At 37.4% G+C, this 14,469-nt stretch overlaps 1 protein-coding gene across 1 annotated transcript in view; it reads left to right on the forward strand.

Annotated features, from left to right (window-relative positions):
* LOC118188648 (inactive dipeptidyl peptidase 10-like) overlaps nucleotides 1-14,469 on the forward strand; it is a 1,447,514-nt gene that overhangs the window by 1,398,679 nt on the left and 34,366 nt on the right. Inside the window, exon 17 of the mRNA XM_085818201.1 lies at nucleotides 13,300-13,494. Within this exon, the coding sequence (XP_085674327.1) occupies nucleotides 13,300-13,494 (195 nt within the window). The remainder of the gene's footprint in view (nucleotides 1-13,299; nucleotides 13,495-14,469) is intronic.

A 14,469-nucleotide genomic window follows, 5' to 3' on the forward strand; every position in this document is an offset into this window, starting at 1 on the left:
AGTTTAATGAAATGTTACAGAATGACATTGCAAATAACATATAGAATATACTTTTCTTAACATTCTTATTTCATTCATGACTATTTTAATTATCTCTCCCCGTGCTCTCTGACATGTGTTGTAAAAGAACACCAACCACGAATGTGTTTCTGTCTACGTGTGCCACACTTCCTCCTACAATCAAAACACTAACGTGTTAAAATTCAACATACGAGACCTCTTAACACACCCTAATTTCAACTCTAGACCCTGAGGTACTATTCTGAAAGTGGCTAACTCTAAAGTGTAGCGTCAGAGAGCCTAACTACATCATTCAACCTTTAACATATATTCGTCATGATTTAATCTTTACAGTCACACGAATAACAAATTTTTAACATTACTTTCACTTTTACCATATCACGGTATTTCTTAACATTCAAAATAACAGTTCACATGTATACAAGAACATATCAACATGCCGTTAATTTTACACATTTGAAAACATACATTAGTAGTACATTGTTAACTTCTATTCTTTTCAAAGCAAGTGCCAATTCTTTCTACATTGAAATAATACTACATTTCAAAAAGTCTTTCAGACTAAAACTTCTTTCTTGCTAGAATGTTTTAAATAAAATTTATACAATAACTTTTTACAATATTTAAGTCTTTACACAACGCTATTATACATCAACTTTAGTTTTACGCGCGAGTAATTGAAAAACATAATAAGAAAATCGGTCACAACTCATTTCTCGCCCTTTTGGCGATAAAGGTAGACCTCGCATGAGGTAAAACTTCTTGAAATCTGCCACTTGCAGTAAGAATGAAAGATTAACTTAAGTTTGTAAAGTAACATAAAATTTTACTTATCTTTGTAATATCCAGACATCCTTTTCTGGGCCCAGTCTTTAAAGGTATAGCTGATAGTAGCTTGGTTGATCCTCCTTCTTGTACGGGCTCGCCCTTCAGTGCTTTCCTCTGGAAGCTTCCGTTTTTCACCACTACGGCCACCCTTGAACATCTTCCTTCTGTCCTCTGCTTGTGGTCTTGGCCGTTTGAAGGCAGCTGGTCTTGGTGGAACCGGGAAACTTCTGTCGTGATCCTGCTTGGACCTCGTTGTTGGCCGTTCAAATTTTTCTTGTACTTTTTCCTCCGCCGCTGATGGCCCTTCCGCAGTTCGGCGACTTTTGCTGCGGAGAGTTCTGTCGGATGAGTCAATCTTCCGTTTCACAGCCGGGTTATAGTTGCCGTCCTTTCTCCCGGTCCTTTCCACATACGTCGTCCTTCTCCCTTCTTCATTCTGGGGATGTTCGTGAACTCTGTTTTCTGGACGGTGGAACGGCTTCTTTTTCTTTTTACCTTCAGTTTTTCCGCGGGGCAATTTTCTTTTCACTTGCTTCTGTCTCTCATTGGCTTGCCCTTGTACTTGTCGTTTTCCCACCTCTGGAACTTGTACCTGCGGTGTCTGCCGTACCGGATCCTGCAAAAGATCTGAAAAGATTTTCATTTTATTACGATCGAAGTAGGGTTTAATTTGATCCATATTTGCGGAACAGGTTTCACCATTTCTTGCCTTTAACACTACAACAGCGTGAGTTATTTTTTCTATAACATATGGTCCTTCAAAGCGTGGAAAAAATTTGGCAGTTTTATCTTCTGGTGCTGAAGAAAGTGAATGCTTAATTTTTAAAACTTCATCCCCTACTTTATAAGTTACTCCCCGTCGTTTCAGATCATAGTATAACTTCTGTTTTCTTTGTGCTACTTCCGTATTCTTTTTTGGCTTCTTTTATTAGTTTTTCTATATCACCCATTTTAAATTCTGGGGCTCTTTGTTGCACATAAAATAGTTTATCTAACGGTGTTATAACCTTTCTGCCTAGAAATAACTCAGCAGGAGTTTTGCCCGTTGTATCATGTTTTGCGGTCCTAAGGGCGAAAGCAAATTCATTGACATAGTTATCCCAGCTTTTATGAAAATTTTTAACATAACTACGGATAATTTTCACTATATTTCTGTTGACCCGTTCCGCTATATTTGATTGCGGCCGATACGGGACCATTTTTAAATGACGTATGCCCAGTTTTTGGCACATGTCTTCAAATATATTACTTACAAATTGAGGACCATTATCCGATATAACTTTTAGGGGCGCCCCGTATTTTAAAATATATTTATTTAAAATAGAATCAGTAACTAATTTCGCGGAGGCTCGTTTTAAGGGAACAATTTCGGTCCATTTACTAAAATGATCAACCATAACAAGGAGATAGCGATTTTTATTTAACTGACTTTTTGGGAAAGGGCCCAATAAATCGATGCCGATTATTTCATTTGGAAATTCGGATTTAACACTACTTAGAAACCCGGCCGGGCGGAAATTAATATAATTAACGGCTTGACATGTTGGGCAGGACTGGACATACGCCCTTGTTAACTTTTGCAGTTCAAAAAAGTAGACTGCCTCGCGTACGCGTTGGATAGTTTTTCGAATACCAGCATGAGAAGCTAAAGGGCTGTCATGGAGCTCTTGCAGGATATTTAATCTAAGACTAGCTGGGATAACAGGTCGAAATTCGTTGTTGGAATTCGTAGTTTTTGTGTAGAATAATAGACCATCTATTAGTTCGTAATGGGCCGCCCTATTTCTTATCGCCACAATATCTTGGTGGCTAAAATTTTCAGGATCCTTCAAATACTCATAAATACTTCCAAACTCAGGATCCTTACCCAGTTCGGTTATTACAGTTTCTCGGGAATTTATTGTACACGCTGTCAGCATTGCAACTTTTACGGTATTACCCTGTTCGTCTAATTTAATTCGTGATAGGGCATCTGCTACGATATTTTCCTTTCCGGGGGTATGCTTGATTACCAGATTATATTCTTGCAGCTTGAGTGCCCATCTTATTAACCTTGGGGATAAATTTTTCCCTGAGTACAATCTAGTTACCGCCGCATGATCAGAATATACTGTTATCGGCGCCTTTCCAAAATAGACTCGGAACTTTTGCACTGCTAACAGAACTGCAATTGCCTCTCTCTCGGTCGCGAAATAGTTTCTTTGTGTTTGATTTAAAGTTCGGCTAAAAAATGCCACGGGCTGCTGATTTTGCGAAAGTACCGCTCCTACCGCATAATCCGAAGCATCCGCTGAAATTTCTAAATTTTCATCCTTTTCAGGAAATTTCAACACAGGGGCTTGCGTTAATGCTTGTTTTAATTTTTCGAAAGCACTATTGGCTTCGGCAGTCCACGAGAATCTTGCCTTTTTCCTTTTTAATTTTAACAATGGCTCAGCGATAGCCGCAAAATCTTTTATAAAGGACCTATAATATGAACAAAGTCCTAGAAAAGAAGAGAGCTTCTTTGCCGTGTTTGGAGTCGGATACTTTTGTACAGCGATTATTTTTGATTCATCTGTCTCGATCCCTTTTTGCGATATTTTGTAACCTAAATATTTTAATTCAGGGGCTGCAAATTTGCACTTTTCGACATTAACTTTTAGACCGGCCTCATTTAATAAAGAAAACACCTGTCTTAAATCCTGTATATGTTGGTCGAGATTACCACTAGTAATAATGATATCATCTAAATAGATAAATGTGGACTTTCCAAGAACAGGTCTTAACACAATGTCCATGCATCGCTGAAATGTTGCTGGGGCGCCTGAAAGGCCAAACGGCATTCGCAAAAATGCATAAGTGCCAGACTTGGTTATAAAAGCAGTCTTAGGCACGTCCTCAGGCCTGACCCCTATTTGAAAATAACCATTCGTTAAGTCTAAAGTCGTCATAAATTTGGTTGATTTTATGTTCCTTAAAATTTCTTCTATGATCGGTAACGGATATACCGGATATTTCGTTATGGAATTTAATTTACGGTAATCAATAGCGAATCTCCACCTTTTTGGATGCTCCAAAGGATAATCATTATTTTTCTTACATAAAACCACCGGACTAGCATAACTACTTGAGATAGGCGTTATGATCTTTTTACGTAGCATATCGGTAATATGCCATTCTATAATTTTTTCCTTATTCTTATCATACCGGTATGGTTTTTGACGAACCGGCAATGCATCTCCGGTGTCAATACTATGGTTAGTAACCTGAGTAAATCCTGGAATATCACTAAATAAGGAAGCAAATTCACTTACCACTTGTCGGATTCTATCTTGCTCGTCATTAGGCAGGTGGTCAAGATTTAACCTTGGCGGTTCAACCTTTTCTACACGCACTGATTTCATCGTCAGCTTAAGGGACGCTGCATTAAAATCCAGTGTAGCTTGTGCGTCTGAAAGAAAGTCTATTTCTAGGATTAAATTTGCTTGCAAATTCTTTACTATAAAAAACATCACCTTTACTTGTTCGTCCTTGATACGGATGTACAAAGGTACTTTACCTACGCACTTACATTGTTCTCCTTGCGCCGCTAATACTGTTGTATTATCCGCATTATATATGCGGTATTTGCGAAAATACTTTCTAAAAAAGACTTCTGCCACACAGGAACACTGCGCGCCGGTATCCAGGAGTGCGGTGGCCGGGATATTATTTACCAAGACTTCAATCTTCGGAAGAGTTAAATTTTTCACCATTACTGTATTTAACTTGTAGGAAGAGGGGTTTTCGTGGCCTTCGGATTTCCGCACCCTCTCGTCAGCAGAAATCCGTCTTAGTTTAAATTATTTTTCCTTTCGGTGCTTTCCTTCTTTCTCCACTGGCCTTGAGACTTTTTTCCTGGGTTGCTATTGAACTGTCGACGTTCGCCGGCTGTTTTTGAATGCTCGGGTTTCCTTGCCCACTGATTCGCTTTTTCTCCGTAGCCATGTGCTTGAGTTTGCTGTAGTCTTGGCGTACAAAATTGGTTTCGCTGTTGATATTGGCGTCTTCTTTCGACGTCCGCCGTTCTTCTACTTTCAAACTGCATTGCTAGCTCAAATAACTTTTCCAGTGTAGTCGGATTTCGTAATTCAATAAAGTCTTGCACTTGGGGTAGTAACCTTGGCAAAATCACTTGAATTATTTCAGGATCCGGACGGTTTCCATACAAGAGCTTGAAAACGTGAATTTTTCTTAAAATAAAGCTCGAGAGGTTTTCCATTCTTTTTTGATATATACTGAAAAGTTCTGTTTCTAATTTCGCACGATCCCTTACAACAGGGAAGGCTTTTAGTAGGGCAGTCTTGAAATTTTCGTAAGTATAGGTGGGACATCCTGCTTGACCCAAGAGACTTCTGCCGATACATTTGAACCAGTTAAGCGCTTGGCCCCTCAAAGCGCTGGTAGCTAAGGTAACTTTTTGAAACTCGTGCACGGGGTAGAGCATGAAGTGGTCATCCAATTTTTCCAAAAAACTGGTTACCTGTGAGTTTCCATTAAACGTTGCTTCTGGTTTCATCGAAGCGCGCATGGTCTGGACGATGTACCCAAATCCTTCCAGGGCGGCAGCTGGCATTTCTGGATTCTGAGCCGTTTCTGCAGGCAGCACAGGTTCTTCCTGAAACTCGGCCATGGTTATTCTTCGTCGGGCGCCACTATCAGGTTCTATGTTTCTTCTTACCTTCTTCGGAAACATACAATGACCTGACTAGAACAGAGAGCTTACTAAAGCTATGTTCACTAATTGTAGTAAGTTGACAGGATACAGACGAAGGGTATACAAAACCCTTTATTTTTCTTTATATACAATGACTTCCGTACTTCGGAATACAATGACCCTCCACTCGGGGTCTAACGTAAAAGATATCAAAATAAAACTAAACTCTAATTTAACTTTAGAATAAGATTGGCCTTATAATAACAGGAAGCGTATGTAGCACAGAGACTGTGAACACTACAATACGTTTAATTTATCAAGAGGATTAAAACCTCTGGCCTGGAAGGCAAATAGCAACTGCGTAACTTCTAAGGTAAGCGGCCTGCTTCGAACTCACTGCTTCCTCTCTTCTGCTTGGCAAAAAGGCCACACTTAAATACTTGGCGTTCGCCAGACAACTTTGCATAAACTCCTTCACGCTTATAATTCTGGCCGGAAGTAGAAAATAAGAACTGATAGTAAAGATTTAAAATAAAATAAACGTTAGTAAAACTTAAGATCCTTACAGTGTTTAATCTCGGAAGTGTTTCTACTAAAATATTATCTACATCAAATAACGTTGTTCCTAATGTTGCTCTTAATTTCACTTGGTATATCATTTTTACCCTATAATTCAACTTTTCCTCAGTAAATGGCAGCAGAAACTCCCATTTTTGTACATTTTTTAAATTAGTCTGCTAGTGACAAGTGACCCTTGATAAATAAAAAGTTAACAATATTTATTCTTTAAGACTGCCTCTTAAAATATCCACTTGGAATTGCTTTAAATTGGGATTATATTTCTAATTTACCAATATCTTGTCCAAAGGACCACATTTAGACTATCACTGATATATGTTCTATAATTTTCTTTGTCATCGTCAGTGATTCTGTAATATATTTCAAAATATCACATGTAAAAGTGTTCGTTCTTATTTATATTGTTACGAAATGTACAGGTGCGGTGAAATAACTTCCTCGCAAAGCCGTAATTCCATTTTAGTAATTCAATTTTGTAATTCCATTTCTGTAATTCCATTCCAAAAGTGGCCGTAATTCCATTTTAAGGGTTGCCATAACATGGCAAGGAAAGGCAGGGTTGCCACATTGGGCGAGAAATTACCCATTTGGCGAGAAAATTGGCGATATGCCATGGACGGGTGGAGAACTTTCTGGAACGAATTCTTACCGGTTTAGCCCAGAATGTACACCAGTCAAAAGCTATATAAACCCTGCTGGTACGCGGAGAGTTAGTATTGAGTGTGTGTGCCTCGTCGAGAGGGCGAGTCAGAGTGTCTCGTCTGGAGTGCGAGTGAGTGTGTCTCGTCTAGCGAGTCAGTCCGTGCGGAGTCGATCGAGTTGACAGCCGGGCAGCGAGTGCCGAGTGGGTCGTCGAGTGCATCGAAGAGTCTCCTAGTGTATCGCGGTTAGTGCGTCGTCGAGAGAGTGTGTTAAGCTCCGGGAACGATTGAACCGATGAGTCGGGAGCTGTGCTCTGTGTGTCGTCGAGTGAATCGCGAGTTTTAGCGTGGAGAGTCTCGAGAGTACGTGGAGTTCCGAGAACGACCGAGCAGAGTCGGTAGCTGTACTATGGTGCTTTGCAGTGAAACTGTCTCCACTGTTATAGCCTGATAACCTGAAGGCTGTGTCGCTGATGGTTCCAGCGAATGTATAGTAAATCTTCGACGACTGCAAAACGTGACTTTGGAGCTTCCCTGATTAATACCGGCGAATAAAGTGTGTTTCGATATTCCATCAAGTGCTGTCGTTGTTATTCACTCCAAATCCATACGAACCCTGTACGAACGTGAAAGAAGAAAATAACGTAACAACTGATGTCATAAATAACGCAACAATATCCTGTGTATTGGAGAATTCCGAAGTGGCCGTAATTCCATTTTTAATGAACATGAGTTGGAATATATACTAGATAGAAGTGCGAAGTAAAAATCTTCCAATGATCTAAGTAACTGATTTCTTCTAAATTTACTAATCCTATCCTCAGATAATATATTATTCATTATGTGAGCCAAAAAAAGTTGTTTTCTTTCATGGTTAAGTAAGCAAGCTCATTCCTTCATGACAAAAATTGATTGTAATTAAAATGCTAGTTTCCTGTGAATGCGTTTCAGCAAAAGCGACAATCTAGTGTCTAGGAAAACGGCTACAGATGTTTCCATTAGTTACAATGGAAACTGTTATCGTTAAAACTTGAAAGCAGAGCACCATTTGCCACAAAACTGAAAAGAATTTTTTAGAAATTAGAGCATTTCTATGTAGGTCTTTTTGATGTAGTTGAGGATTAGCACAGGCAGCTAGCAATTGCAAGACCAATGATTTAAATTTCGGCGAGTGGCACTTTTATACCAGAGATAAAGAAAACTTTCCAATAAAAAAAATGGATATCATGAAACGACGACTTTGAATAGGAAATGTATTTAAAAATGCTCCGCTTTTGTACCACTATGCACTAAAGACTTAACCAACTTATTTCACCCTTCTCTTATGAAGCTCACATATTTTCTGTCAAGTCTAATGAATACTGATGAAGAAACTGGTGGATATGTTTTTATTAATTTACTTCGCAATAATATTATTAATATATTATGTTGCAATAGTGATCAATATACTCGCTTCACAAATTAAGGAACTCTATACCATTTTGCTAACACTGTATGTTTTGCCATTTCTTCACGTATTTTAATCTACACCACTGAACAGATCTGAATTGCATGCTCAAGCTCAATAAATATGTTACCGTATGCATGGTTAATAATATGTTTTTGTTTATCATTTAATCTTTACATATATTTTTAATGAACGCGCATTTTTCTCAAATTGTTACGCTGATTGCAATCTGAATCTTTCGTTATATTGAAATGTGTCGGTTAAGCTTTTTTTTTCCATTGGCAGGCGCTTGCCTAGGCCGGCATCGGCCACTCCTAAGGCCAGATTTGGTGTTCTCTTTATTATCGAGGCACCTTTGCCACCTATAAAAGGACAGACAATTACATCGATGCCTTCTCCGGGATTTGAACCTGGGCCCTTCAGTATCGCAGTCAGGCTTTCCTAACCAGTATACCGTCTGGGCTGCTCGATTAAGCGTATTAAACTATATATTAATGAAGTTTACGAGCAGACGAAATAAGAATAAAATTTACTATAGCGGCCGACAGGAGATTGAGAAATTTTTCTTCTAGCAATATGGGACCTAAAGGCATAAAATTATTATTCGCCATGACCGTTAAATCTGTACATGAATGAGCGTCCTAATTTAATTCGCAACGAATATAGCGAAACATGGCTGTGGAATGGATAGTGAAATAAACTGAAGGCACTCCTTAATACAGCCATACGGGTAAAGTGACGTACAACCGAATTCTCCTGAATTAAAATGAAATGACAACGAATATATTTTAATGGTTTAAATTTACTACCGATGGTTATAAAGAAACCTTAACAATACTATACACAGTAAAATTGTTCTGAGCAAAGAATTTTAAACACAGCAGAAACTGGAGCTTCTAATAAAAATTCTTATCATTAAGCTAAGAATTATTACTACGACCATCGCAATGAACCGAGTTAAAATTCTGTTCCGTATCAAACCTAAAAGCTGCAACTGAACAAGCATTTTTATTTGCTACACTCATTAATTCACCAAACTGGGAAGCTTAATTTTGCTGTTTTTGGCGACGATGCATTCCCCACACAGTTTAGCTATCAAAAGCTGATGGGTAATATCATATTAAAGCATTTGTTGAAAACTACAGTGTGTATAAAATAAAATCATAATTCAAAAATTCGAGCAAAATTTTCAGAAATGAAGTATAAATTTCTGTTGCATGTAACAAAACTCCATGTCTAACCGTGTTCGGAAGTTTTTACTGTTCACGATTCACTGTTTTCGGAATTCTGAAAAGAAGGCTAATAAAATTCTCAATAACTTATTTCGGCGGCTTGTAAATTTAAAACATATTATTTTACTACTGACAACTTTGTATCTTTACCATTTGGTTCTATTTCAGATGTAAGGACAGATTGGTCAGAAGAATTTTGTACAGCGGAAAATCTTCTCTGCTAAATTTCTTACCTCATTATCTTAACGCTTTCTGTACATTCTTAAATGCTCCTTGATTTGCTTACTTCAGGAAAAGGGTGAATTGAGAAAAGAAGTAAAGAATATCAAAACTGAAAACAAGATCTTCTTAATTAACTCTTTCGCATCGAAGTCGCCCCAAACGCCCAAACATTCAGACATCGGCCGAACGCCCGAAACGCCTGAATAATTTCCTACCCAGTGCTTTCCCCCATCACATTACTGCATTACTCATTGCTTTCAGGTGTTGTTAAATCACATATCAATCATTCTTTTGAAGCTACTAAAAGTAGCTTCCTTGTTTCCTTTCCTTTGTTTACTGTCAGTGTTTAGCTTTTGATGCCCGAAGTTGCAATCCCGTCCTAAGGGGGAACTTCACACAGTGTCAAAGCGTCGAAGAAAGAAGTTCTCGCTTTACTTAAGTAAGGCTATTGTTAGCGCTGTAGTATTCAACTTGTCATGGGGGAAGGAAAAGCATTCCAGGAGAAATTCTTAGATACGGGCGTTTTCGATGTTTGGGGAATTGAGATTTTGCCCTCTCTCGATGCGAAAGAGTTAAAAACGAAATACTGTTGCGAAATGCTGAGCTGGGCCGTGAGATAGCTTCCCTGCAGAACTGAGTTAAGGTTGCAAGAAAGTGGCAGGAAAAGGGAGAGTTGAAAAATTTGGCGCGAAATCGCCTGTTTGGGCAAATTATTTTGCTACCAAATTGGCGACATGCAATAGACGGAGCGAAAACATTCTAGAACGCATTCTTAGCAGTTTTCCCTGGAATATTCTCGAAGGTAGGTTAAAGCTATATATATCCTACCTGTACGGGACAAAAGTAGTGTCTTCAGTTAAGAGATCAGCTTGTGAGCAACGACCGAGTAGGGAGCTGTACTTTAGTGCTTTGCGTTGAAGCTGTCTTCACCGTTAAAGCTTGAAGACTGCGTTTCTGATACATAAATTGTGTTTTAATTCTTCATCAAGTGTTATCATCAGTTATTCCAAATGCATGAACCCGTAGAACGCAACAAAATGTATATGCATCTCAATCTTGTTCAAATTATGAGATGCCATACGTCCAAAGCACATCGTCATTTAAACTGTTGTTAGTTACATTTATGATATCACTCTTCGTAAGCCTCTCTCAAAAAGCCTTAAAGACCTCTCTCAGTAGTGCATATATAGCCTTTTATTTTACTCAAAAATATTACTCTATAAGTTACATTAAAATTATAGGCCATAAAATGAAAAAAAAATGTATTTTGAAGTATTTGGCTTAACGCAGTTACATCATTGTTTTGTGGATCACCTGGAAAAAACCTTTTTAATAATTATACTAGATGTGTAAAAAGAAATTTCGTGTCAAATGAAGAACAAAAGTAACTTTTTTCTTTATGATATTTATTAAGCATTTTTAAAAGTTCCTGAAAAAACAAAGGTTTTCCTTTATGGAGAATTTTTATCATTCTTGTTTTCCAAACATCACTTTGAAGTTTCTTTATGAATTATTCGTTCTGTTCCATCACAGTTTATTTGCCTTATAGCTCTCTTAAACTAAAATAAGCCAGAACATCATGTTAATTGTCGAATGTTTCAGGGCAATGAAATAATTCATCAAACAATTGACCTATTTTATAACAAATTAATCGTTTTGTGAAATGCTTCATATCATTACAGAAAAATAGAAACAACATTGAAAGAGGATAATAAAAAAAGGTGTTTACAAAACTCTTAGATTTATTTAAGATGCGGAAGCACCTTTGAATGGATCATTGGATTTCCAGCTTTGTTAGGTAGTTAATTATTTATGAAACAAATTAATGTTTAAAAAAACATTAATATCATATCTGTATGTATGAAAAAGAAATAATTTCTCCCACTCAGAAATGAGTCTTGATAATGCTTCTTTCGCATAAGCTGCCCAGCAACGGCCAAGTGGTAAAACCATTATTAAATGGTAGTTTACCCGGTTTATATCTTTAAAAATACGCTGGCTACTGTAACAGCTTTAAATAGTATTAAAATCTTGTAGTTTAAATAATTTAAATAGATGAACATTAAGGTTTTTGTGAATGGCAATATTTGAAACCAGACTCGAGTGCCACGTGCGACTCTCGCACGAAGAATGTAATTTATTTTTAAAATGTTAGAATATGTTTTCTTTTCTTGTTTGTATGTCGCCATTTTTGAGTGAGTGAGTGAGCGCCACCAAGGAAGACCACTGACCTGGCCTTAGCCTCACAGTGTGTTATCTTCCTGGCAGAAACCATCTACTCTCTGCTCCATCCTGCTCCGGGAACGCAGCCGAATAGACGGCTAAGAGCCTCATAAAGTCTACATATAAGCTTGGATGTTGTTGTACGGGGAAAGAGTATCCTGTTAGGAACTACTTAAAATTAAGCAAAGAAGCAATCAAAAGACTGTTAAGAATCGCTGTTAGAATAGACAGAAACTTGTGTTAGATAAAGTAAAGATAGAAGGACTTTGCCTGAAAAATTAACTGCCGTGGATTTTCTGGACTTGCTAAATGTCTACATGCGGGTGCTTATCGTGACACAACTGTCATATCTTTATGGGGCTTCTGTGAAATCGTTGGTCCTGCATGGAGGAAAGTTGTAACCTATTAAATTATTGCACATAGTAAACTTAAAAAAAATAAATAAAAAATAAAAAAATAATAAAGAGAGAGATTAAAAGATGATTAAAAAAATCCTAGCGCCCAAACATAATTTAACGCAGTTTACTTTCCATGTGCCTGACTCTTATGTAAGAACATTTAAATGATTGTGTACCTGTTATCACTAAGGCCATTTTTGAGTGTCAAATAAACGTTATTGCTGTGTTCCATCATTGGAGTTGCTTCATATCGCCAAAGAAGCATTACACTACGTGATAGTTTACGCGGTCTCTTTCAATGTGTAACGTGATTTCAAAATGCGATTTCAGTTTCAGTGTGTAACGTGTGATTTCAGTGTGTAACGTATGATTTCAATGTGTAACGTGTGATTTCAGTTTCAATGTGTAACGTGATTTCAATTGTAACGTAATTTCAGTTTATCTTAAATAATGTTCCACGAAGGTGAAATATGTCTTCGATACCGTCTAGCAGTTTTCATCACTGCAACCCGTTTAACTTTCATTCCACTTTCCTCATCGGCTGTCCTTCTTGTGCCTACAAACTAGTTCTAGGTTTCTCACTGTTTATCCCAGAGCGTTAATTTGTCAGTGATACAATCCCTACAATAAAAGACATCACTCCCTTTAGAAAGATAGCCGTTGTTTGCTTTGCCATGATAAAAATAATTCACTCTTATTCTAATATTTCAATAAGCTACAGTAAAATTGTTATTTTTAGGTTTTCGCTAACATTTTATTTAACATTTAACTGCAATTTTAATTAGAATGCTTGCTGGTATTTATAATATTCTTATGCAAAATTTATTTAAATAAAATATAAGAAAACAGCACGTATTATGTGTTTTATAAAAGATCTTTCAGGATTTGATATTTTGGACTTGCATGTTTTGTGTTTTTAGTATAGTAAATGTTTTATGATTCTTTACGACATCAAAATTCCCGCTGAAAGTTACATTTAGCATTATATTCACCATCAAAGTTCTTAGGAAATATAATTTTATGATTTCAGGGATGGTGCTCCAGGATCTCAACTGGTAACAAGCGAATTCAGCGTTCACTGGGGAACTTACCTGTCAGGCAGGAGGAATCACATCTATGCGTGGATTGATGGAAAAGGCAGCGCACACCAAGGTGACAGAATGCTGCATGAAATTTATTACCATTTAGGAACGGTGGAAGTTGAAGATCAGATCGATGTCATCAGGTAATCTCTTTTTCTTTCTCTCCTCACTTAGTCATTTAACTTTCCTGTTAATTAAGTTCCTAAGTCTAATGCAACGTGTTTAGTATTTATCCCTCAATGATTCTCATCCTATGGTAAACGATCATTTAAATTGTAGCAAAATTATAAACACTTTTGAGGCGTGTGGCTAATAATTCTACATCATACCTGTGATAAAAATTAGACGAGCTATAGCATAACTACAAATATTTTTGAGCCAATCTTTTGTAACTTAGGATTCTCAGACAGACCTATAGTAAATTTTCGCCTGAACTATAACATAATTGCAGATATTTTAGAGCCACGTATGGTTAATATACTTAAGTGATGATGATTATATGTAGGTTAAAGTAAACATCTAACATTGCTGCAATTGAAATTCAAGTACTCCTCATCGAATACAGTGTAATGGACTCGTTTAGCATATGCATCCTTAAAAGTTAAACATTATTTATAGCGATACAAAGTATTCAGGAGCATTTCAAAAGTGTACTTGGCCTTAAATTTCGAAGTCTACATTTCTAAGCCTAAATGAGTTCAGCTTTTTCTCAGTATCTTTTTTTAGTTCGATGACTCGATGTGGCTGTCTTCATCTTGTATATCATTAACCACTTAGACCAATATACAAGGGCAATACCACAAAAAAGGTCTCCTATATTTTTAGATATACAAAGAACCGTTTATTTTCTATAATTGCTACATCACTTTAAAGATTGAAGAATGCTTTATTTTTCAACATAATCGCCATTTCAGTCGATGCATTTGTGTAGACGCTGTGGCAGTTTTACAATGCCTATGTCATACCAGCTTGCCGCCATGCCCTTCAGGAAGCGTTGAACCTCATCTTTCACCTCATCATCGGTGACCGTCGTCCAGACAAATGTTCCTTCAACTTAGGGAACAGGTGGAAATTGCTGGGTGCCCGTTGCCGTTTGTGGTCTTCTGTCAGCATACGCG

This window comes from Stegodyphus dumicola, chromosome 6, assembly GCF_044657685.1.
Source record: "Stegodyphus dumicola isolate Sdum_Otavi_A_Nest chromosome 6, ASM4465768v1".
Lineage (NCBI taxonomy): Eukaryota > Metazoa > Arthropoda > Arachnida > Araneae > Eresidae > Stegodyphus > Stegodyphus dumicola.